At 36.8% G+C, this 25970-nt stretch overlaps 2 protein-coding genes across 2 annotated transcripts in view; both read right to left on the bottom strand.

Moving 5' to 3' along the window:
- sema3b (sema domain, immunoglobulin domain (Ig), short basic domain, secreted, (semaphorin) 3B) overlaps nucleotides 1-19014 on the bottom strand; it is a 63359-nt gene extending 44345 nt beyond the window's left edge. The window contains exons 1-2 of the mRNA XM_089119581.1: nucleotides 18822-19014; nucleotides 14445-14549 (exon numbers count right to left, since the gene is read on the bottom strand). The gene's annotated coding sequence lies outside the window, so the exon portion shown is untranslated. The remainder of the gene's footprint in view (nucleotides 1-14444; nucleotides 14550-18821) is intronic.
- Nucleotides 19015-20909: 1895 nt separating this feature from the next.
- Nucleotides 20910-25970, bottom strand: tmem51a (transmembrane protein 51a). Its single transcript, XM_039679008.2, has 3 exons — nucleotides 25828-25970; nucleotides 23387-23846; nucleotides 20910-21594 (listed from the first exon to the last, which is right to left on the bottom strand). The coding sequence occupies exons 2-3, from the start codon at nucleotides 23743-23745 to the stop codon at nucleotides 21201-21203; spliced, it is 753 nt and encodes a 250-aa protein (XP_039534942.1). The 5' UTR covers nucleotides 23746-23846; nucleotides 25828-25970; the 3' UTR covers nucleotides 20910-21200.

Genomic DNA, 25970 nt, shown 5'->3' with positions numbered 1-25970 from the left:
TCACATCAGTTACATTGATGCAATGGACAAATACAGTTCATTAAAAGCTCTGAAAAGAATTGCATTCAATCAGCCCAATCTGTTCTCAATCAGTTTTTTTCCCCTTTCATCCTGCCATCTGCAAATTTACCCTTTTTATAGCTCAAAGTGCCTTCTCTTTCTCTCTTTTCTCTTGCCATATCTTCTAAAGAGGTGGATTCTTAACTGGTGGGTAAATAATAAAATCATTGGTGCACAAGAATGTTGAGGCCTTTACAGGTCACCAATACGTTAACTGCATTTACCAATACTGATCAAGTTATTCATTTTTAAAGTGCTGCTTGCCAGATTTTAAGGTGATTTGCTGTATAAAAAATATACCAAAATACAAAACTTCAGACAATTTACATTTTTGTGAAATACCAAAAATAATTTTAAAAGTTGTGAACAGTTATGTTGTCACAATCAAAGAGCTTAAAACAGGCAAGCTGGAGCTCACGGTCAGCGTCAGCAGATACGTGGAACAGTATGAGGTCGGTGACCAATCGACAGGTTAACAAGGAAACATACGTTCATTTAGGTTATGACATCATTGGTCATGCATCTGATTTTTTATTGTTATTTTGGTGCAAATATATCTGCCACTTAGTAATAGCACAATATTACCATGATTACATCAAAAATGGTTCCATTTACAATGTGGATAAATACACTTGCCGACCATCATTTGTATTGTGCAGTGAATTATCAGCTGCTAAGAGTCCAAGAGTTCAGAAACCATCAACATTCAAGAGACAAACCAAACCAAACACTCAAACTATGAAGACTGTAAATTGTATGCTTGCTGCCGTTTACATGTTGACAAAATTTGACCATATTGTCTTAATAATTGTACATATTGTTGGGCCTGTGCAGGGTCGCCAGCACTCGATGTCCAGTGCAAAAAAGAAAAGAAAAAAAAAGAAACACTATTTAAAAAATGATGCCATTGGTTTGGTGAATAGTGTTCAAAAATGACCAAAACCTTGTTTTGTTAAAGCCTCTAAAACTATTTCGAAATTAAGTGACCGAAAGAAAGAAAGTTCTTTCATCTTTCATCCCATTTTTTAGCTCAGAATCAACTGTTTCGCTTTTGTTTGATCTGTTCCCAAACCCTTTGATGTGCTGTACTATATCATTTATAAAAATGAAGTGTAAGCACACAATAATTCTTAAAGACACACACAGGATATCAAAAGCTGCCCATTTAGACAGATACCAACCGCTCTTCAATGTAGTCCTAGACGCACACACACAATGGCAGGTAAGTATAAGTAAAACTTTTTCCTCTTTTACAGATACAAATCCCTCACTGTGTGTTAAATTGTGAAACGTGCTTCTTTTCCGAACCGTTCGCCCACTGACACCAAATTCACTTTATTCCCTCATTCCTTTTCTCTCGCTTTTCTTTCTTTCTCTATCTTTCATCCTGCTCATTGTTAAAGCAGATGTTTGTCTGGCTCTTCCATTAGTATGAGCTGCTGCTGCTGTTGTGTGTGTGTGTTTAAGAGAGAATGAGGAAACTAAAATGACATAGCATTTAATATTAAACATGTGGGACAGCAATGAACTCTGGGGGTGAAGGAAGGTTGAATATTAACAGGTCCGTGTAATAATAATTGGGTATGAGATCGGTTAGATCAGGGTCTACATACAGCGCAGCGGTGCAACAGGTAATTTGTTTATGGAAAAAATGCATTAAAAAAAATACAATACAGATATTAAATATATTAAGTAACAAAGTATATAATACTTTAATATCGTACATGTTTTTAGAGGTCAGGCATACAAAACTTAATTATGTAATATTTAACGGAGCATCATCTCTTGATCCACCAAGAAGTCTTTGGTCGAAAAAAGGTCAGAAAAAGACAAAGATTAAAATCATGGACTGACTGATATATCCTACATTAGAGCATTATTGCAAATCTGCATAAAAAGAACACAACGTAATGTATTTCGAGAAATAAATCTTCAAAATGACAATGTTTTCGAAATCACATCATCAGCGTCTACTTAAAGCTGCAGTCTGGCATTTTTCCTCTTTGTCGCCATCTCTGTTCGAATCTGCAATCGCAGTCATTCGCGGAATTATCAACTTTACGTGAGTTGTAGTTCGACACCCTCGACATGGCACAGCGTGGATGAACACAATGTTTGAGGAAGATCTACAGGCTGCAGCTTTAAATTATAAGTAGGGCTGTGCAAAAGTTAATTGCGATTAATCGCATCCAAAATAAAAGTCTGTGTTTACATAGTATATTTGTGTGTGCTGTATATAATTATTTTGTATATATAAATACACACACATGCATGTATATGTTTAAGAAAATGTGTTATTCCTATATAAAATATTTATATTTATATAATATAGATTATGTATTTATATATATATACAGAATTTAAGCGCAAATAATTCTTAAATATATACATGCATGCATAGGTATTTATATATACAAAATAATTATATACAGCACACTCAACTATATTATGTAAAACAGACTTTTATTTTGGATGCGATTAATCGCAATTAACTTTTGCACAGCCCTAATTATAAGCTTACATTATTAAAAATATGAATATTTACTATTGCGTTATATGCTTGTTAAATATGGTTTTAATATGATGAGAGTATTTAATGAATTTTTATATACATTTCTAAATAAATGTATTTTTGTATGTGCATTCACACTATGTAATTCATTATTGTAAGTACATATTTTCCAAAATATGTCATTCATATTGTATGATTACAAAGTTACACACACTCAAGTTCATAATTTAATGAAAGCTTAAGCTACTACTCACTGCAAAATTCAGGACACATCAGCATAAGGCACCATCAGGATATTAAATTTCCCTGAATGCCATGTGGCTAAAGAATTGGTAAGGCCTCAAGGAACTGCTCTTGCTCTTACACACACACACACACACACATCCAAATATCTACAGTGTGCTTGTGTTGTGTGTGCATGACAATTTTATTTTGTGGTTTGAACTTAAAGTGAATTGCACAGAGCTCTTGAAGAGTTTCTTGGCCTCTATTTTTTAACCTCCCTTTCTTGGTCCCTCAAAAACTGCTCATTTTAGAGGATCAGGGAATGGAACAACGCTTACACACTGACACACATTTTCTGTGGCAACCAGCAGTGGTTACAGCTAATGAGGTGTGCAAGGACCAAGTGGCCACACAGACGAAAACAAAGAGCTCCATCTGAACTGTCCTTGGCCACACACGCTCATGTTGTGTCTCCAGGAGTTAACACAAAAGGGACAGACTGAGTCACTGGAGAGAAAGAGCCACTGAAAGAAAAGGAGTGTTGAGAGACTCTGGGGGAGTTCACAATGATGGATTGTCCATTTAACCTGCCTTTGAACTGAATGACTATGAATCAGATTCATTTGATTCACAATTAACTCTGTCCAGTTCTGATTCTGAATCCAACAAAGATCAAAAACGCTTGACTGGATGGCATGGTGAAAGGATGTCACACTGAATATAATATAATATAATATAATATAATATAATATAATATAATATAATATAATATAATATAATATAATATAATATAATATAATATAATATAATATATTTCAGCTCTAGCACATTCGTCACTTCTTCTTGAGTTTCTCCATCTTTTAAATTTTCAGTACGTCTGTGTGAGGTAATCGAAGCTGCTGACACAGGTGTTTAGCTCCGCCCTCTGTGCTAAGAGCAGAAGCTAATTTGCATTTAAAGGGACAGACACAAGACTGATTTGACTTATTGTGAAAAGGGCATTATACCACCTCTTTAAACACCTCTGATTTACCATTGTCTTCAATAAATCAACAGATATGTGTTTGTGATTGGCTACATTGCTCAATGCTGAAAAAACACACTATAAATGGAAACCTTTGACGCTCTACAAAGCGCAAAATAAAATAAAAAAAAAAGCACAGGATTATTTGACAAATCTGTTTCGCCAATATACTATTATTACAGAGAAACTAACAGCAAATATGTGGGCAGCTTTTCCATCTAAAAGCAATCAGAAGCAGCAGCAGGAAGTGGCTTGAGAGAAAATTCCACGCTATCTCACATCCATGGCCAGGGGAAGACTAATGGACACCCAGACTAACATGTGCTCCACCTACCATGTAAATATAAATATAAATATGAAAATAATAATTATTTAATCATATAGTACAAATCACCACAATGGTACTAGCATCTGATACCACCACTGCACCAAGGTACCGCCCCGCCCCAGTAATTTTATGTACGACCCACACAAACTCACAATCCTGTCATTCACAGACCATGTTTTTTTTTTCAGTCTCACCCTCTGCTTGCTCTTGTCTAACATTACCTGGCTGGCCAGTGAACCACAGAAAACACACAATGTGCCAAATTAGTAAAGAGGCAAGCCACACACACACTCAGGCATACCCAGAGCTCAATGCCACATACACCTGTCAACAACAGAGAAAGACTGAGAAACAGAGATGGAAAATATCCTTCATGTTACATGGTCCTGAACCGAGTCAATGGCCCATTCTAAATCTCTGAATCTTAGCGTGCAATAAGATAGCGTGTATATTTTAGTGAATGCTAAAGAAAGAGTATTTGTGCGGGCATGTGCTTCTTAACCCTGTGTGTATTGCTCAACAGGGAAGGAGGAAATTAAAATGTGGCTGTGATTAATTGTGATTTCATAGCATGTAATACACACAACCACAGAGCACAGTGGGCATGGGATTGGTTGAAGGTAACTTGGCAGATGTCGTTACAGAAGGAGGGAGAAAGCCATAACGAAAAGAATGAGCAGGGACGACACACTAATGATTTAAGATCAGAAAAAAAGGCATACATAATCAAATGTAGGAAAATATTTTATCTAAAATAAGAAAAAAAAAAATTTAATCAATCATTAAATCAGCAATAAGTAGGGTTGAAAATCGAGAAATTGTTTTATTCAGCATAAAACATACATTTTGACCAGCATACAGCATAACCAGTGAAGGCTGATTTCTGAACAAATTAATAGTGAATCAAGAATGAAAATCCCTCACTGTCTATTAAGCCTAACCTATCTGACAACAGAATTTAGTTTCTGTTGAAATATTTTTCCTCAAATTCAAAATAATCTTTAGAGCCAGACCGATATATCGGCAGAACGATATTATCGGCCGATATTAGGCATTTTCCAAACTATCGGTATCTGCAGTTATAATGGCCGATATGAATATTTCAAAAATAAAATAAAAACGGACGAAACACGCTTGAACCATGTCATGAGTGTCGGAGTTGTATAGTTTGTCCACCAGAGGGCACTCTACACCGTTCCTGTTGGCAACACTCGTTGAGTTGGTCACGATACATACATTGCTTGATTAACAATTAAAAGAACATTCCCATCAGTTCTCTTAACTCAAATAAGCATGACAAAATTTGTGACTATCATGTCCAGTTTAAAAAAATAAATAAATAAATAAATAAAATATCGGCCGATATATCGGAATATCGGATTTTAAAACCCAATCAGTATCGGCCTTTAAAATCCTTTATCGGTCGGGCTCTAATAATCATTAAATGTAAACAATAAATACCCCATACTACTAAGATTATCCAGCTCATTATAAATTACTGTGCTGAAGCAAATTCTTAATTTACAAAAAACTTTAAAACAGATTCACTCTTCAGCAATAGCAATGAACGGTCAGTCAATATTGGTGAACCAAAAAGTTTTGGTGCCCAAAAAAAGAAAAAAGAAAAAAGAAAGATTTTTTATTCTCAAAACATCATTTCTTGTGCTCCACAGTAGAAAAAAGGTAAATTAATTTTTTTGGATGGCACCAAGCAGCAGCATCGTTAAGGGTGTTGCTAAAATGTATTACTGATAAAACAAATAACTTCAATGTTAGCTCCTTCGGATCAAAGTCTCTGCTAAATGCGTAACCTCCAAAAACTGTGAAAAGATGCCAACATAATAGTATTATCACCACAAGTCAAATGAAATGAATTAATTTATAAAACATTAAGCCAACTACAAATTTTAAATCACTGAACATATATCCGTTTTTTTGTTTGTTTGTTTGTTTTTTACAATGCAGGTATGCATTAAAATATTAAATAGTATTATCCAGACGTCACTACACACACCTGACCCCTGTTCCCATCTGTCCTTATCATACAAAACGCTGAGAAAAACATGTCACCAATAAACCTTCCTCAGGGGAGAAAAAGAGATTGATAAAACAAGCGCTGCGAGGGGAGAAAAGATTGATGGGGACATTTGCAGCACATGGATGTGCACTATATTAGCACATATATCAGCATTTCGCCCCTCTCTCTTTCGCTCCCTGTTCACCTGGACAGGTGTGGACTTGTTCTGAAGGACAAGTGCTAGGAATGGTGTTTACATGGGCTCACATAACAGAATAGTGTCCTTTAGCAGTTATTTCCATGAGACTGTTCAAGGAAGAACTTTTCCATTTTATCCCCACAAACAGGAATATTTAGTTTCCTTTTAGCAGTACTACAGACAGTCAAAGACGAAAAGGACACACAACTGTAAACATGTAATTAAGTGGTAATCTTAACGGGTAAACACATTCTCAAACTTTCACGTTCATTCATTCCTTTCCACCTCGCTCTTAAATTTTCTGCCCCTATTATTCTGCCTCTCCATTCCTAATCTATGACTCAATAGTATCATTGCAAGAAGGGGAGAGAAATATACAGAAAGAGGACAGAGAGAGAAAGAGGACAAGGAGAGAATGCACCCTCAGGGTTCCATGTTGTTTGGGCCTGCCTCCCCAACACTCACATTCAAACTCGCACTCACACTCATTTTTTCTTTTGTAAACACACAAAACCACTTTGTATATATGAAGAGATGTACTGTAAGCAATCAGGATTTTTGAATAACTAATAAGTAACACTTTTAACACTCTCCTCCCCATCATGTAAGAGTGAGAGTAAACAGAAAGAGGAAGACAGCTCATGACACAAAGGTAGGCATTCTTAACTATGCTGCCACCTAAGACATATCATTTTGGCCAAATCCTAAGTAACTGAAAAGTATAGTTCAGTATAGCTAACTATGTAGGATATACTAACACAGTCTCATCCCAAGACGTCATACAACTGACGCTTTTGACCATACGTCAACATCCGCCGTTTTAGGGTACCCTTTAACGTCAGTTAGATGACGATCCTGGGGCATCATCCAACTGACGCTTTACCTTTAACGTCAGTTAGGTGACAGGGTAGGTTTAGGTCTGGGGTAGGGTTAGGATTAGATAACGTCATCTAACCGACGTTTAAGGGTACCCTAAAACTGCGGATGTTGACGTATGGTCAAAAGCGTAAGTTGTATGACGTCTTGGGATGAGACTGCGCTGGATATACCGCAAAAGACGAAAGACGCGGGCACAACGGTCAAACATGGCAGTCTAATGTGTGTTTACATAAAATGCAATGGAAAAACAAGTTTTGTGTGAATGGAACTATAGACCTTTCCAAATCACTCACTTTTGTGGTTCCATAACAGTTAAATTGTCGACGTAAAAAGGCAGCTAACTATATGTAGGAAGTATGCAGCTCACTAAGTTCTGGAATAAAGTCAGGGTTACATTAGAAGGTTACATTACCCAAATAACTAGAGGAAAGGGGTGGTGTTAACATCAGCTGATCCAATAAGAGAAAGAGAGTGAGGTTTATATCCATTAATGGGATAATCGGCTTGTTTCGGGTAGTATTAAAGCATTAGGATGTATTAAATGTCTGGTGGTTTAGCCGTTGTTGGACAAACGTTGCAGTTTTTGCTGGCAGGTCTCAAAAGCTTATCCTCAAGAATATTTCTGCATTTCACAACCATATTGTAGGTTAACAGTGACATTATTCCGACTACAATGTGAGTGCCACCTGAGGCAAAATTCAATACTGCAGTGCTTGCCAGTGTATTGCTACAGTATGTGGTTGCTAATGTGTTTCGAGTGGCTATAAAGTTGCTAGGGTGTATAAATTTCAATGATATTTTGGTTCCTTTTCTGTTTCCATCTCTCCCTCTCTCAGTGTCACTTTTAATGTGAACAGATCTTTTAAATTCATTTCTAAATTCACCCTGACATCAGTTTCCTCATAACTCATGTGATTTACCCTTGGTATGTACCATGTGCAATACGTATCCAAGAGTGTGCGCGTGGTAAGCTGTGTTTGGTCTTGTCCCTCTCTCTGTGATTGCACTCCGAGGGCTGATGCAAAATGCAAAATTCAAAGTCTGTGTGTGGTTGTGTTTATGTTGCTTATTGATGTATTTGTTTGTATGTGTACTCATGTGTGTGAATCTAAAGGTGGTCTTTGTCAGCAGGGTTCACACCTGCTGTAATAGCTCCATCTGCATTATGCTCAGTACCTGTTGCATATCCTGCAAACAATATTGGTGTGTGTGTGTGTGTGTGCTTGTGTGTTACTTCTATTTCCTTGGGTGTCATTGAGAGGCCAAATCTAAATTCCATAAGTAGTGAACAGAAAATAGAATAGAAACGCAGGAGCTTGTAAAATTGATGCTGACCTGATTTCTCCAGGAACAACCTCAAAACAAAGCTATCATGTGTGAGTTGTGCATATCTGTTTGATACTGATTTTATTTTATTTTTTTTGATTAAAGTGATAATCCACCCCAAAATGAATATGCGGTCATGTTTTACTGATACCATTTCTTTTATTTTGTGTAACACAAAAGGGTGAATTTTTGAAAATAATCCCTGCTAAATAGTGAAATAAAGTATAGAATTTGGTCAATGTCAAGACTTGTTTGATACCATCTTCTAAAGCCATACAATGGCCATATGTGAGCAACAGAAATACATTTAAGTTTTCATTTCAAGTCAACTATTTTTCTTTAAAGGTAAAGTGTGTAATATCTGCATCATCAAAAGATTAATTTACCCTGATTAATCAGATAGTCCCGCCTCAAAACTTATGCCACTAGTTAGGCCAATGTTGCAAGGTCAGGGATGCAACAAAATTCTTGACATAATACAGGGGTAATAAATGGATTACTTATAGTTGCCAATGTCTACATATAAGGATGTGATAGGAGAAAGTGAAATGAATTACACAATATTACAGACAAAGAAAAAGAAAAAAAAAGAGCAAGATAGAAAAAATTATATAATGTTGCTATAATGTAGGACAATAAGTTTGTGTGTGTGTGTGTGTGTGTGTGTGTGTGTGTGTGTGTGTGTGTGTGTGTGTGTGTGTGTGTGTGTGTGTGTGTGTGTGTGTGTGTGTGTGTGTGTGAATGAGAGAGTGTCAGCGTGGCACATTACACTTGCAGGTAGACATGTGCAGGCTGTATCTGGACCCACAGGACCTGCAGTACCTCTCTAAGATATAAATCACTGTGTGTGTGTGTGTGTGCGTGCGTGTGTTCTACATATCAGGCACATTCAGTGGACAATCTTTTTCCACTTTAACACAAACACGCAAATTCCACTGTTAGGGTAAAGCCATTTTTCTTGCAAACAAATTTCCAACAAACCACCACAAAATTTATGATTCTAAAATTCTCATTCAACTTCTGCAGGACAATGTCGTCCCAGCAGTCCTTGCTTCACACACAAACACACACTAGTGTCAATAGGTGATTTAGGTGAGTGTTTTAGAAAACTATGTAAACAATTAATGTCATTATATCCTTATTTGTTAATGACTTATATAAGAAAGTAATGATTTCCATTACACAAGAGTAGACGTTAAAACTTCATGCTGATTTGTACGCGGCTTTACTCGTAGCTTTACAGTAACCTATATGCTTCTCCATCCAATCACGCTTCTTTCCATATGGTGATGTGAATCTCCTTCTGTCCAGCGTTAACGGCTGCAGTGTACTTGGCGCATCAGCACACACGATGGCTGCAACTACAGTGTGGTCTCCCCAGTGGACCAGCACCACAACCGTCTGGATTGAGCTGAGTAGGGCACATCTCTATGGTCTTCAAGTGGGCACCTTCTATTCTCAGTGTTTTGTCGACTAGCCCACGACACCCCCCTCCGTTCCTCACTCAACTCAGCCCAGCTTAGCCTTACTGATCTTTACATCCCTCCTGCTGCTGACATTGCTCCTTCCTCGTAGTTCACATGTGACCAAACCACAATCTCTTCGCAACCCAGCCATTCGCGCCAACCCATTTGACTAAGGCTGTTGAGCCGCACTGTCGTCATTAAAGTAGGTTCAGTGGCAACAGTTCCGTATGGCACACTACCTAGCGCAAACACAAACCCTCATTAACAGAATATACACAGGAACGTAACTGTAATTACTACTAAAACTATATAAACTAACAGACACTTCGAGTTTTTCAAGAATTCTACAAAACTGTAGCGTGGCGGCCTGTACACAGCCAGCCAGAATATTTCCGTCTCAACTCCTCTCTGCTGCTTCAGATAAGTTTTTTACCGTGCGACACAACTCTTGGCCACTGAATCCGACGTCTCTGAGGAAGCGGGTTGTAGAGTGTGCCACAAATCCTCGACAACCTACTTCTACTGGATAAACTTGGACTCTCCATCCTCGCTGTTCCGCTTCAGTGGCCAGATGAGCATACCGCAGTTTCTACCTCTCATATGCCTCAGCATCCTCCCATGGCACTGTTAACTCTATCAGTTGAACAATGCGTGCTGATCCAGACCACAAAACAATATGTGGTCGGAGGTTAGTGGTGGCAATCTCAGAAAAAATAAGCCGTTGATCAAGATCAGCCAGCATTTTCCAGTCCCTAGCAGCTTCCAGTTGTCCTGGGCGAAAATTGGTGTTAACACCTTTTCTTGGTGGTTGCTCCCCTGGGTGGAGGAATATTGTCTTCTGTGTGTAATGTTTTGCTAGAACAGGTGGCAACTTACTGGTCAACTTATTAGAACACAGTGTGTGTGAGTGTGTGTGTGTCTGTGTGTAAAAGTGTGTTTGCATAACCCCAACCTCTTTTGCAATAGGTCTTTACACATTCCCTGAGGATAACTCTGATTGATGGATGAGAAGGTAGATGGATAGAGGTATGGAAAAACGACTCTGACACCCAGGGAGTTCCTGCATGGTGAAAAAAATGCAGCACTGTAGGACATGCTAGATGAAAATCTTTCTAATCTGTGCTGCCGATCTGAAATCATAATCATAAATCTGTAACGGATGATCTGATCTGACATCATAAAAGTGATCTGAGAAGGAAACAGTTCCTGTTTTGGAAATGTTTACATGGATTTAACCTTAGATATGTGAAAATTATGGTCTCAAAAACTTGTGTAAAAATTCATGGAACAAAGAGATAGTTTTACCGGTGCTCCAAATTACTCTTTTACTTGGAAAATGCAGCCTTTTCAAATCTTAAGCCAAGAATTTAGATGAGTTACAGCAGCTTATTTTAAACATTACACGTAAATATATGGGCTGACTTGTTCAACGAAAGTTACACAATGATATTTACTCATCCTGACCTAGAATGGTAACTCTTACATCATATGACCAAGGATGACATCTTTTACAAATAAATATGATTTTGTAGTTCCATGAAGCCACAAGTAACAGGTAATCTTTGCCAATTCCTTAGTACCATTTTTTTAGCGACACCTCATCCACTGGAAAATATCACTGGTCTGGAATATCAAAACTGTATATTAAAGGATATTACTCACTGCACTGCATCTTTCCGACACACAACAACAGTAGCTGAAAGCAGATGAATAACGGGACCTCAATCTTTACTCCAAATGCCAGTTCAAGCATGAAGCGACTTAATGCAGAAAGTTAAACTTTTCACTGCCATACTTGTCGCTCTTGCTCATGTAACTGAAATTCAACAGAGCCAGGTCTAAGTTGAACACTGATAAGTCGTGTAAATTACCTTTGTAGGTCACCTTTTATGAACAAACATTCAGGTACATCAGCCTTTTTTAGTCTGGTCCCGTTTTAAAATCCAAACATTTACCTCAACAATTTGGAGTACAGATTTTCACACAGAAAGATAATTATAGACTTTCTCTGTGGTATTGAAAGTTGATCCGCAGTAATGGTGCAAATCAGATAACCACCATTTTTACTACATTCAGAAAGAAAGAGAGAGAGAGACAGTAAGCTGTAGTGAAAAGTAACTGGGGCAAACCCCAGATGAAACTAGAGACAAGACAAAAACTTTGGTCTGTCTAAATTCAGTCTAAATTTTCACACACACACACACACACACATACATATACAGTACAAAAAATGTACATATACAGAACAATTTATCACAAATGAACCCTCACGCTACCCAAAGCAGATCTCCAGGGGTCACTTTGTAGTCATACTAAATAGAGTTACACACTAGGAACAGGAACACCTTTTACGACCTTTATCCATACCAACAACCAAAATAGACTCAATATGCAGATGGTGCATAGCAAATAGCCAAATGTGCCCTCACTCACACATACAATGTGGACACACCAAGAACCTGCATCCACACCCACCTACACAAATACCAAAGGCAGTAGACACTGATAAACTCGATATGCTGTGAACTGCGAGCATGTGTTTGTGTGTAGTAAGGTTGTTTTGGATGATCTATGGGCCATTCTCCAGAATGATGGGATAGTAATCTTACATATCCAAAACACACACACACACACACACACACACACACAAACCCACTTCAAATATTTTATAAAATGGTCAGTCAATTTCTCCATAGTCCTTCCTGTATCTGTCTGTATTCAAAACAAACACTCTGAACTGTTGTCAGTGACATACCGAAATCCCACCCATCCTGCCACCTGCTACTCAGTCATCTCACACTTTATTATGAGCTGTAAGTAGCTATGGCGACAGGCCAGGTTGACAGGTGAATGTTGAGGTCATTGAGGTGGGTGGGGTAAAGCTGTATGCCCCAGACATCACCGCACCACACACACTTACACATTAACATCTCCACAGAAACGACCTCTGCCCTTCCAGAACTCATAGCTTTACAATCTACACCCAGATGCTGCCACAGTGACACACCCATTTATACAAGACCATTGCTGTGGTGTTTTATACTTCAATCTCAGAATTAAAAATGAAATATATATTAAAAAAAAAAAAGAAATACACCCATTTAAAAGTTTGGAGTGGGTAAGATTTGTTTGTGTTTAATTTAAAATAACTGTTTTCTATTGTAATATGTTTTAAAATGTAATTTTCAGCATCATTACTCCAGTCATCAGTGTCACATGATCCTTCAGAAATCATTCTATTATGCTGATTTGCTGCTCAATAATGTTTCTTTATTATCATTAATGTTGCTTATTGTGGATTTTTTTATCAGCATCCTTAGATGAATGGAAAGTTCAAAAGAACAGCATTTATTTGAACATTTCTTGTACCAATGTAAAGGTTTTTACAATCACTTTTGAATAGAAGGGAAATCTTAATAAAAAATAAAAAAATAAAATCTTATTGCCCCCAGTAAGATTAAGTGGTCTCAAAGTTTTGGACATCACTGTATTTACATTTTTAGTCATTATCATTATCATTATTATTAATATTAGTAATAGTGCATTAAATATAATTTTATCAACTCAATCCCATAAACTCAAATGAGGTCATAATCTGAAAGGTCAATAAACCATGAACATTTTGAAAACAAAACCTAGTGTTGATGCCAACCAAGACACTGACACAGCAGGCATGGCAACCACGGGAACAATCAAGCATATCTTTGTTTACTGCCAAATACACACGCTGACACAAACTCTCAGAGAGAAAGAGAGATGAGCATACGAAAAGAATAAAACACCATATCGAATTGGCAGAATGTGGCAAGCGTGAGAAAGAACAGAAAGAAAATAAACAGAGGACACAGGACAAGGTTCACACGGTGATTAGGATAAAGACAAAAAAAAATGCATGCTGCAAAAATGGTTCTCAATATTTTTTTGTCTTGTTTTCCTATATAAAAAAATAATAATAATAATAATAAATATATACAGAATAAGCATTCTGCAAGATACATTTAAAAATAGTTTCCCCCCTTGTTTGAAACATAAATCTAAATGTTGTTAGATTTATTTGTTTATTTATTCTTGCAACCAGAACAAAATAGCCTATATATATATATATATACAGTTTTATTATATATTATTTATAAAATATTTTTAGTAAAACAAAACAAAAATCGTGCTTTAAAATGATTTTTGCAGTGCATACAACATTCACACACCCATCCCTCACAAAACCCTCTTTTTCCCCTTATTTCTCAGTTCTTCATGTTTCTCTTTCATTCATTCATTCATTATTCAGTATAGGAACACAGGTGCACCTGTTTCAACTGACTCTTTTCAGACTAGCAGCTACAGTCAAACACACATAATCCCCAACTCCCTGAGACACACACACACACACACAAACTTTAGTAACACCCACCAGCTCGCTCACTGAATGTCTGCCCTTTAACAGAGAGAGGAGGAGGCAGTCAAAAGTCATCCGTCTTTTTTCCTCTTCAGCTGTATTGTGTTTGCAGTGCGTCACCTGGTGGAAAAAAAGAAAGGATAAAAAGCCTGTGGATGGAGAGATGAAAGGCAGAACAAAATCAAAAGGATGAAAAGGAATGGAGGGAACGGGAGAGGTGGAGTGCACACAAAATGAGCAAAATAAAGCAGAGGATGTCGTCCAAACTGAAAAGGGCTTTTTAAAGCTGCCCACCCCTCTAAACTGCTCTTCAGTCCTGTGTGAATGTTCGGTCTTTCTGTTCTCAAGCTCAGGAGACAAAGAGAGAGGATGGAGAGCAGCTAATAGACGAGTGAAATTAAGGCTGAATCGGGACAGTCAGAACAGTTTACTGACTGCATGTTCGAGGAGTGTTACTTGCTGAGTTTTCAAAAGGTTACAGTCATTTTTTTTTTTTTTCAATTAACTTGCAGAAATACTGAGGAGGAGAGAGTGGAAAATAATATAGACCATTTTGCAAGATGTAAACAACACTGGTCCAGAAGCACTTCCTGTTTCAGTTTTTTAACACTACACAAAAGCTGGGATAAAATACAACCAACAGAACATGTAAAACTGAATCAAAAAGTTAAACAACATCTTTAAGATGTGAAATAAAGAAAACAGTTACAAACTGAAACAGAAAGTGTTTCTGGACAAGTGTTGTTTACATCTAGCAAAATGGTCTATATCATAAACGGCACATTACTTATTGTGCAAATTATATATTTATGACCATTATTTTTAATAAAAAAAAATATTTAAGTTGATAGTTTAGTACACTAAAAATGTTTTGTCTGTCAGAACAACACAAGTGAATGTGTGTACTGTATATATGAATATATACTGTATATATGCATTTATTTAAACAAAAATATAGTAAAACAGTAACATTATTAAAAGTGTTTTCAATTTTAATATACTTTAAAATGTAATTTATTCCTGTGATGGTAAAGCTGAATTCTTTGCATTATTACTTCAGCGTCACATGATCCTTCAGAAATCATTTGAATACACTACTCAAGAAACATTTGTTATTATTATCAATGTTGAAAACAGTTGTGCTACTTAATATTTTTGTGGACACAATGATAGATTTGAACTTTCTATTCATCAAAGAATCCTAAAAGAACAAAAATACAGAATTTTTTTAAAGATTTTTTTGTAACATTATCCATTTGCTTACACTTTTGATTAATGCATAATTCAATTCATCCAATTAACATTGGTCAGTAATGATATGGTCCCAATATGTAACACTTCACCTTTAAATATGTTAAATGTTTTTTTTCTTCTTCTATAATGCACAAATGAAGGTGAATGTTTTCTATAAAAAGAGGTAAAATGCAGTCAGTTATTATTAACCATCAAGTGTGAACATTTACTTTAATATCCAGTGTCTTGCAGTTTCCTCTGATTAAATCAAAACTGTAACTTACTCTCTGAGTATGTGTGTGGTTTTCCTCACTAGCAATCATGCTGAGCACATTAAAGTACTTACAACAGCTCTTTATGCTCTTCTGAGACTTACAGAAAGAGAGCGAAAGGCCCGAGAGAGAGACTAAGTCTTCCACTGCATGCCCACAGTGTTGGTCAGTGTGTCTGAATTCCCCACAGAGGCTCATATCTCACACAGTATGACCTCACACCATCCTACACACATACACACTTAAACAAGTGAGCTAAGGCTAAAGAATGGGACACAGTAAGTAAAGGGGACAAAACATTCTACCCACAGCGTTGAACATCCCACAATGCAGTACTGTTTGTCCATTTCCTCCCCCGTTCTTTCTCATTTAATGGGGCTTTTGCTGTGGCTGGCAGACAGAAATACACAATACCATTTGTTTCTCAAAGAAAAACGGATTCAAATTTACCATGGTGTCACAGCACACAGTAATTCATCTGAGTGTGTTCGTCTGGTATGACTGCACTGCCACCTACTGGATGAATGAACCAGTACAGGGGATAGGTGCATTCTTGACTGGACTTTGCTTATTTGGAATTTTTTTTGTTTTTTTGCCCAACACCATATTGGCACTCATTTCTGGGTATAGATGTTTTAGGGCAAGTCATTTTAGCCATAAATGTTGTGTCAAAGTTCTTCAAGATAACAAGAACACACAATGCCACTTCTATGAGTGTTATAAATAAGTAAATAAATAGGCTATTGCCCAAACATCTATCAATTTATAATGAAATACAACTATACAAGGAAAACACTCAGCAATGATTTTCCAATTACACCCTTAACAAGGAACAAATATTGTCACTGGGCTGTGCTTCCATTCATTATCTACTTACTCCCTCTTTTCCATATTTTTAGGAAATATGGTATCTATTTTCACTGCTATGACACCCAGCTCTACCTGTTTTCCAAACCCTCTGACTCTTTTCTTCCACCTTCTTTGTCTAGCTGTTTAGCTTAAATTAAAGATTGGCTTTCAGATAACTTTTTGAAACACAATAGTGATTAAACCAAGGTCCTCCTTGTAGGCACAAGATATACTACTAAATCTGATTGTTTCTCTGTGGATATTGATCATAATGAAATTTGTCCTTCCCCACAGGTTGAGAGTCTGAGTGTCATTCTTAATAGTACACTTTTCTTTACGCCCACTACATACTTTCACCTGCATCAGATTAATCATCTCTGCCCTTCCCTCAGAATGAATAACACTGCAATCCTTATCCATACACTGGTTGCACACTTCTTAATGGTCTTCCTTCCAAACTTCTCTTTGAACTTCAGTTGATTCAGAACTCTGCAGCTCATGTTCTTTCTAGAACTCCTTCTACTGAGCAGTGCACATTTCACCAATTTTCCAGCTACACAGCTTCTCACAATTAAGGCACTTTACAATCTCGCTTCTCCGTACCTTACTGATATTTCTACCCCTTTAGTTGGTGGTGGGACTCAAGACGTTTTCCCTAATGAACTTCTCGTACCTCTGATTTACAGATATATTTCTCAACTTCTGAACGGATTTCTGCATACCTTATGGACACATCAAACTGAATGTCTAATTGTCACCTTAATCTTGACAAGACTATCCTCCTCTTCCTTCCTCCCTCAACAAAATTTCTCTTTACCTCAGTCAAAGGTCAAGCAGTCAATGCCTCCAGGTGTGTTTAAAAATGACCAGCTCTCATTTTTAAGTGACATTATAACTGACAGATCTTCCTTTATCCTTCAAAACAAACCATAGGGGGAAACCCTACCATGACAACTAAAATACAACAATCCAGATTCCATTCCAGGCCCTAGTTTTTCATTTCAAGAGTTAAGTAACTCCTCCCATTACAACTATCAACATCAGAAAGAGACATTTTAACTTCATAGAAAGCACTGTGGGAGAGAGACACTTCTAGTAATATCATATGTGTTCAGCATTTAAATCCTGTATAGTCTGGCTCGAAGGATACATTATCTGGATGTTTCAATATCAACATGAGCCTCTGAACACAGATATGTTCTGATTTCAATCATTTGCAAGAAACCCAAAATATTAACTTCACTTTTCTTTTTACTTTCCATTAGTGGCCAAAGGGCCTAGATCTAGATCATGTTATCACTATACTATTAAAGACAAGATTGTTAAAATCAGCTCCGACCCTTTAAAATAAAAGACTCTCTCAAAGAAAACCAGTCAACCCCCATTTAGATGTCACTTTATGCTAATCAAATCTAGTACTCCCAGCTGTTTATAGATGCAATCCTTTTAAAATAAATAGCAAGACTGTAAACTGCGTGTGTTACTGGCATGGTAGATTTATTTGCAATGAAATGTTGTGGGCAATATCAGCCGTTAGAGTGTAGTGTACAATATATTGTATTAAAACCATATAATTCTGTATGTTTTCCAATACTGTTAAACCATTTATGATAATTCATATAACGTTAGGCCCTATAGGGAATTATATTTTCTTTTTTTAGGGGACCCCAGACAGTTAAATATTGTGTAACATCATGATTTTTTAAATCACTAATTAGGCTAATCCAGGAGATTGCATGAATGAAATGAGTGATATTGTAAGTTGTTTTGTTTTTTTTTTTAATCATGATGTTACACAATATTTACCTGTCTGTCCCCTTACGAAAATATAATATGAATTTTTTTAACAGAAGCCACTAGATTTCACTCATAGCCTGTAGGCCTAATCAGACATAATTTCAATTTATTTATTTATTTATTTTTTCGATATTAACGTTGAATGCGAGCAGTTATCAAGTGTCATGCCATTTAAATGAATGGATCTGTTCATAGCTCACTGAAAACTATTAACAAAACTGAAAACATCTGCTATTCTTACTTTTGTCATATTGTTGTATTGGTCGATGTAATTGGTCGTATTTGTCGTCTGTGTCTGACGTGATTTAACTTCTCCCCAGTTGTTCCATAAAACACGGAAAGCTTTGAAGCGATAAAGTAGGTTGTTTCTTCTTTGCGTTGACATAAACATCATAAAAAGGTAAGCAACAAGACGGACCGCTTTTAGTCGGGGCTATTAAGCGCTTTCACCGGAAAAACGTTTATCCTACTTCCGGTCTCGGTCGTCATCTTCGGATTCTGATTGGAAATAGTTAACCACCCGGCTATCTTTGAAACACTCATTTCTATATTCTACGATTTGGGACGTATTAATTCTATTTTCGAATACTATTTAGGACGGATAGTATGCGAATTGGGACGCAGCACGTGAGTTTTTCGGGGTCCGTTGAGCTCGGGCTGGGCTCGGGTTGGGTAGCAGACCCTCTTTGGTATGAATGCGCTGCCACCTACTGATGAGTAAATAAGAAAAAAAAAATCTACAATGGATCAACATTTTTGTTTTAATATTTCTAAAATAGAGGCTCTGGATGACAGAATCTCTCTTACTCAATCACACTTTATATTTAACCTTTTAGTGCATGAATAATGATAACTCAGGATGTTTTCCCCCTATGTGTTTTTATAGCACTTAGGGCATGAAAAACGATTTGATTTTAAAAAAAATTTTAAAGAGATTTTCAAATGTCCACCTTTATGGTTTAAATTGAAGAGAGACTGTATTAAACGTAATACAGTAAAAACACAGCATGTGTGTTTTTAACAAACCAATCAATAAAATTAAATAAAATCATTTGAAAATTATAAAATATATAAAGATATTACAAAGGCAATTGAATTTCATACATGTTGAACTTCACGTATCTTTGATATCAGAACATGAGGACGTAATTCCAGAGATCTCTAGAGCCTGTCAAGGTACAACTGTGGAAACCCAACTAAAATGCTCTCTCCAGTGTATGTCAATTTACCCAATACCCTTATTAGCGGATGATTTGGTTAATGTTCCAGATGGACACATTTCTAACATAGCTTTCCTCTGACAAAACAGCAATCATCTGAAATGAGCAATGTTGGGTGTAACGCATTACAAGTATGCATAACAATGAATGGTATACGATGATGCACCAGGGTCCACTCTAGAGGTGCAACATTAATTGTAGACAAAATAATATCTAAAGCAGGGTACCATTTTTATTATATAATTTTTTTAAACTTTACTACATGCCAAACCTTTTTTATTTATCATACCATATTACAATTCTGAACAGAATATTCCAAAAAAGAGAAAACAATAATAATAATAATTAACAGAAGAAACAAATAACATCATTAAATAGCACATGAAATTCAGCAACATTTTCCATCCACACGTCTTAAACTGCAGTGTCATCAGCAAAAACTCCAGAAAAAGAAACACTGATTTCAATAACAACCAGTTACGGGTGTGTCTTTATGTGAAAATCTTGGAGTGTTTAGAGGAGTAGTGCTAGCCTCAGACAGATGACAGGGAGCTTGAACTTCACAGCATGGAGATGCTACCACAGCTGCCCTATGAGAAACACAGTTGTCTTCGCACAACTCTGAAATTGAAAAATAAAGGGATGAAAAGACTGAGTGTTTGTGTATCCAAGTTAGTGAAAAGGGAGACAAGAATTTCTCAGTGTCTGGTGGTGTGTGTTGGTGAGAGAGTGATATAAAGCAGCTGCAGGGTCAAAGAACCTCTCTGTGTCATAAACCATGAGGAGAGGCACATACGGATGACCTCACGGTTTGTCATGCCGGCAACAAGGTCACTAAGAACAATCATACTTGCACACAAACAGAAAGTTAAAGCCAACACACAAACTAAACCCAAGTTCGCAGAAAATTTACAAAACATCACATGCCCTCTTCCACACACACACACACACACACACAACCATAAGTGCAAAAACGCAACAGTGCTGATGTGACTCACAGTTTATAGTTTGACATCTCTTCAAAAGTTCTTGCGGACGTCCTATGAAATAAAGGTCTGGGCAGCTCGGATGCTGAATTTCAAGTTTAACAGCAATGACAAGACCAGCAGTTGTTCAGTAAACATCTTTCAAAAATCCAGTTAGGTTTTATTCCAAACAGCTTTTTTTTTTTGTTAAGTTTTGTTCATTCCCCCAAACAGGAAATGTACAACCAACACAGTCAGGAAGACATTGTGAAGGCTCTTCACCTTTACAGAACACTGTGAACTTGGTGCTGTTGATAGTGGCACATCCTATCCAGAGGATATATGGAGTTCAGTGCTGTAATATTTCATAAAAGGAGGTAAACGCACTTCATCACATTTTGACACTTCAATGTCAGTGTAAACCTCCAGCACGGTTCACTGTTGTGTGTTAGGAGGAAGCGGGGGGTCTTTATCATCATACTGTGGGGGTGGAGTGAGAGGTTCGATGGTGAACACGTTGTTCTGCTGGATGTCGCTTAAGCTTTTCCTTCTGAGGTTGTCCGATCTGATGCGCCTAATTTTAAGGGGAATCAGCTTGCGACTGGGACGACTGTTTCTGCGGCTGCCCGCTCCAGTGCTGGGGTCGATTTGGGATGAGGGTCTGCGTGCTGGGCTGGACCCATCCAGTACGGTGTGCTGATCTTCCTCTAGCTCCTCATAGGCTGGCAGCTGTGTGACGCTGTTGTGTCGCTCAGAGGACTGAGTAATGGGATACTGGCCACTCATAACCACCTCCTCATAAGTGGGCACCATGTAGTTCTGATCCGTCCTAGATACAAAAATAAACGCACATTTAAAACCATACAAGGCAAATTTAGGTTATACACTACCATTTAGACCAAAATGTAATTCTTTATGTTTGCGAATGCATTAAATTGATCAATTAAAGCGTCAATAAAGACATTGTTACAAAAAAAAAAAAGCTGATTTTTTTACATTTTTTTTTTTATCATGGATCCACAAAAATATTAAGTAGCACAACTGTTTTCAACACTGATAATAAGAAATGTTACTTGGGCAGAAAATCTGCTTATTATAATGATTTTTTTCATTGAATGAAGATCATGTGACTGAAGACTGGAGTAATGACTGTTGAAATTTTTTCTCTATCACAGGAAGAATTATTTAGAGTAAATACGGTAATATTGTGAATATTGTTACAATTTAAAATGTTTTTTTTTTTTAAATCAATGCAAGGTGAGCACATCTTGACCCCAAACTTAAACAGAAATGTAATAAATAAGAATGTTCTTAAACCTTGATTATTTTCAATGAAAATGTCAACTACACTAAAAAAAGTCATGTGGTATAAAAGTATTTTTTCCTACCTTAATCTTAACATTTGTAAAAAAAAATATATATATTTGTCCATTTGTCTTATTTTCTTTATTTGTATTAATTCATAAATAATATATTTTTTTGAGAATCACCACAAGACATTTTACAACCTGAACCAACCATGCCAAATTTTATGATATTGGATCAACTTCATTTTCTAGCGCTCTTCCTGTTCGATTTTAGGGAAAAAATCTATTGGAGACACCCAATAGATTACTTGGGCGTGCCGAAAGAACACAGTACAATCAACATGGGAAAATCTTACAGTAAAACATGCAGTTGTGAAATATATATAATACTCTGGTGTTTTGCCAGATCTTTTAACCCTTTTAAATATTTTTATAATCGTTTTAATTTTCCTTGCTTTTAATTTTTGATTGTTTTAAGTATTTTCTGTGTAAAGCACTTTGAATTATCATAGTGTATGAAATGTGCTGCCTTGCTTATTGATCCTGCATGTTGAATAAACCACATGATATTGATTTGGCAGAAAAAAAGTTAGTCAAATATACAGCCATCATTTTGAAATTGCTCCGGTGGGAAGAAAACCGGAAGTGTCGCTTTTAAATCATAGGAGAGTCGCGAATGCGATGGCGTATTGTTGTGTTTAATGTAAAAATTTGTTATTCTAAAAATGTACATACATTTCTTTCCTAGTTTAGACAATATATACAGAGAAATTTTTAAATACATTTTTTAAATATATATTCAGAACATAAAAAAAGAAGCAGGAACAAACTATATACATATCCTATATTGGATATTAACATCTAATAGTTTAAATCGCGGCAGCTGTACTTCCGGGATTCTTCCCACCGGAGCCTCGCTTTCGATTTCAAAATGGCAGCTGCGTGAAATCAGCGTATTAATAAGCAGTGAAACAATTTTGTTAAAATATTTTTTCTAAGACATAATAATACAAAACTATGCAAAAGTACTTTATAATTTAAAAAAAATATAAATAATAATGTAAAGACTTATTTCTTCATTATGATCAGGGGGTTGCATCAACCTGATATTTATGACTTCACACTTCCCCTAAAAATAAATAAACATTTATTTTAATTGAGAAACTAAAAAAACAAAACATAGAAGTATATCCAAGTCACTATAAATTAAATGTATTATTAGAATTAAAACGTCACGTCATTGGCGCAAATGGCATCACATAAAGTGAATGAATGTGATTTCACCTGGGTGTGTATTTAACAATATGTACTCACATAGCCCCTTCCCCCTGTGTGTCAGCGGGTGTACTGCCGGCTTCCTGTCCCCTGGCCGCCCGGTGTTTGTTCCGTACGCTCAGACACACAGACAGCAGCAGCAGCGCCACTCCTCCCCCCACTAGGACGAAAGCCACGGACGAGGTCTCCTTAACTTGACTGGATTCCATGCCTGGTCTGGAGCTGTTCCCACCGGACCCTGCCGGCACCACGCTCCACACAATCATGACGATCCCCAGAGCGACGAGGCCCACTCCCAGTGCAGCGGTAGCATACTGTGCCCCAGAGTTATTCCCGCTGGTCCTGTTGGGACTGGGTGGAGTCTGGTCGCTGTAGGACATGCTTCCAAACCTTACCATGGACTTCCTCCGGACACGTTGTCTTTCGTCCTGTACCTTTCAAAATGTCTGAAAACTCCACCTATCTCATTTTCCACTGTTTTCTGGAGCACTGACCCGCTCTGTGAACAGAAAATCAAACAAGGATGAATCATCGGACATCAAAATGTGATGGAATAATCAGTCCATCATAAAAGAGTCTTAAATCAGTAAACGTCAAAGATCCAGGCCAAGCCCCTCCATAAATCCTGTGTGAAAATAGCATAGCAGTCACCCGGCCTGTGCTTAAGCAGTGATAAAGTTTTTATCAAAGCACATTTATTGTCTGCACACACATCGGTAGACATGTTAGGTTTGTCTAACTTCCTTCCATGAGATTAAGTAGGTGTCTCGCCTGACAAGCTTTAGTTACAGGTGCAAGAAAATGGAAGAAAGAGTTCGATTCAAGAGTGAAGTGTGTGTGTGTGTGTGTGTGAGAGAGAGAGAGAGAGAGAGAGAGAGAGAGAGAGAGAGAGAGAGAGAGAGAGTTCATGAACACAGACTTTGGTGAAATTTCATCTCTGCTCTGAAGGTTTTTACAAAATTCTCTTTACTGACAATGTGTTATTGTTTCATAGTTATAAACTCACACTAAAGAAAGCACATCATAACTCTGCTGTGTCACGCCTACACAGTTTCTGGAATTGTATTGGTTATCTGTAGAGGCAGGTTCTTACCACCTAATTAATCTCTTTCTCTGCAATGAAGCACCAATAATTATTGGTCTTAGATAAGTGTAAATCAAACATGTAGAGCCAGGTGGTTTATGATGGAATCTATTTCCTTCAGCAGTGACTCATACATTATGCTGTGTATGGAAAAATGTGGGTTGCTCACGTGCTCCGTGTTTGTACTCTTGCAGTGTGATTAAAGTCTCCAATGGCAGACATAATTTCATCCCAGCACATCGACTTGTTGAATGTGAATTCCTTGACGCATAAGACCGAAAACTAAGTTTACTAAGCACGCCTAAGCATGCAGACAGATAAAATTCTGATAGTGAATACACTGGAGAATGGCAAGAATTTCCTTCTCTCACAAAAGCCACTTTGGCCAGATTAGACACACACAAAAAATACTGCCACGTAAATTCACACACACACAGAGGGGTACCATAAGGTTACAGTTGAGGGAGCTTGTTGAGGCAACAATGGGTTACCAGGGGTACAGAAACTTAAGCAACACCCCCATTTGTACGTTTATCTCAGTAGGCTATCTTAGATGGAACTGCAAGCTATCACATTTCATCATTCAGAGAAAGCAAAATAAGGCGCTGTTAAGACAGAACATGTTTTTACATTTACATAGATCTACGCAAGACAGTGGAATTGAAAAAAAGTTGAGGTAAACTTTTGAAGTTGAATTTCAACTTGAGCGTTCGCGTTTTTAAGAATGACATGATGCAAAAAAAAAAGAAACACGTCTGTAAAGCGAATTTTTACATAGAAAAACAATACATTTCCACACAGTGTGTTCTAAAAAAACCACACAAATTTAAGTTTGAAAATAGAAGAAATAAAAGAAAAAGCTCGGTCTCTAAATCATGCCGCATTTTTTAAGAGCAAAAACATGTTACGTGTGAATGGCAAGGCTGTCAGTGCGTAGCCTACAACTCCAAACATCTCTGTATTTACCGGTATGTAGGCTACTCAAGAAAAAATAACGTTAATAGGATTGTGTAAATACAATATATATATATATATATATATATATATATATATATATATATATATATATATATATATATATATTAAGTAAAACATTTAAACAAAACCACTAAATAAAGAAGAGTTCAACTTTTACACAAACATTAACGACATAAATGCAACTTTACACAAACAGATCCCCCATAACGTAAACAATTCTTTTCAAAATAATCACACTGCAGGGCGAAATAACCCACTCTCAGACAAAGATAAAAAAACAAACAAAAACAAAAAAATCACGTTGCTCTTAACAGCCTATGCTAAAAGAAAAACCTAACGCGCTATGTAAAACAAAATAAAGAGTAACAAACGTTCCAGGAAAACGAGCCAAATTTCAAGCTCACTTTAAGAGTCTTACCGAGAAAACTTCCCTTCCTTGTGTTTACCCAGTCCGTTTCAATCCTGGATGAAACCACGTTTAATCCTATGATAAGATACAGCGGATAAGATATACCGGAGCATTTATTCCTTAAGAAACTGAACTTGAATTCCTTAAAGCAG

This window comes from Pimephales promelas, chromosome 14 (genome assembly GCF_988280905.1).
Source record: "Pimephales promelas chromosome 14, fPimPro1.hap1.1, whole genome shotgun sequence".
Lineage (NCBI taxonomy): Eukaryota > Metazoa > Chordata > Actinopteri > Cypriniformes > Leuciscidae > Pimephales > Pimephales promelas.
This window is presented reverse-complemented; position numbering and strand designations above follow the sequence as displayed.

Coding starts and splice junctions, on each gene's coding strand:
- tmem51a (XM_039679008.2), bottom strand. CDS start 23,745: ATGGTAAGGTTTGGAAGCATGTCCTACAGCGACCAGACTCCACCCAGT. Junction 21,595..23,386: donor ACACAGGGGGAAGGGGCTAT/GTGAGTACATAT, acceptor TTTTGTATCTAG/GACGGATCAGAACTACATGG.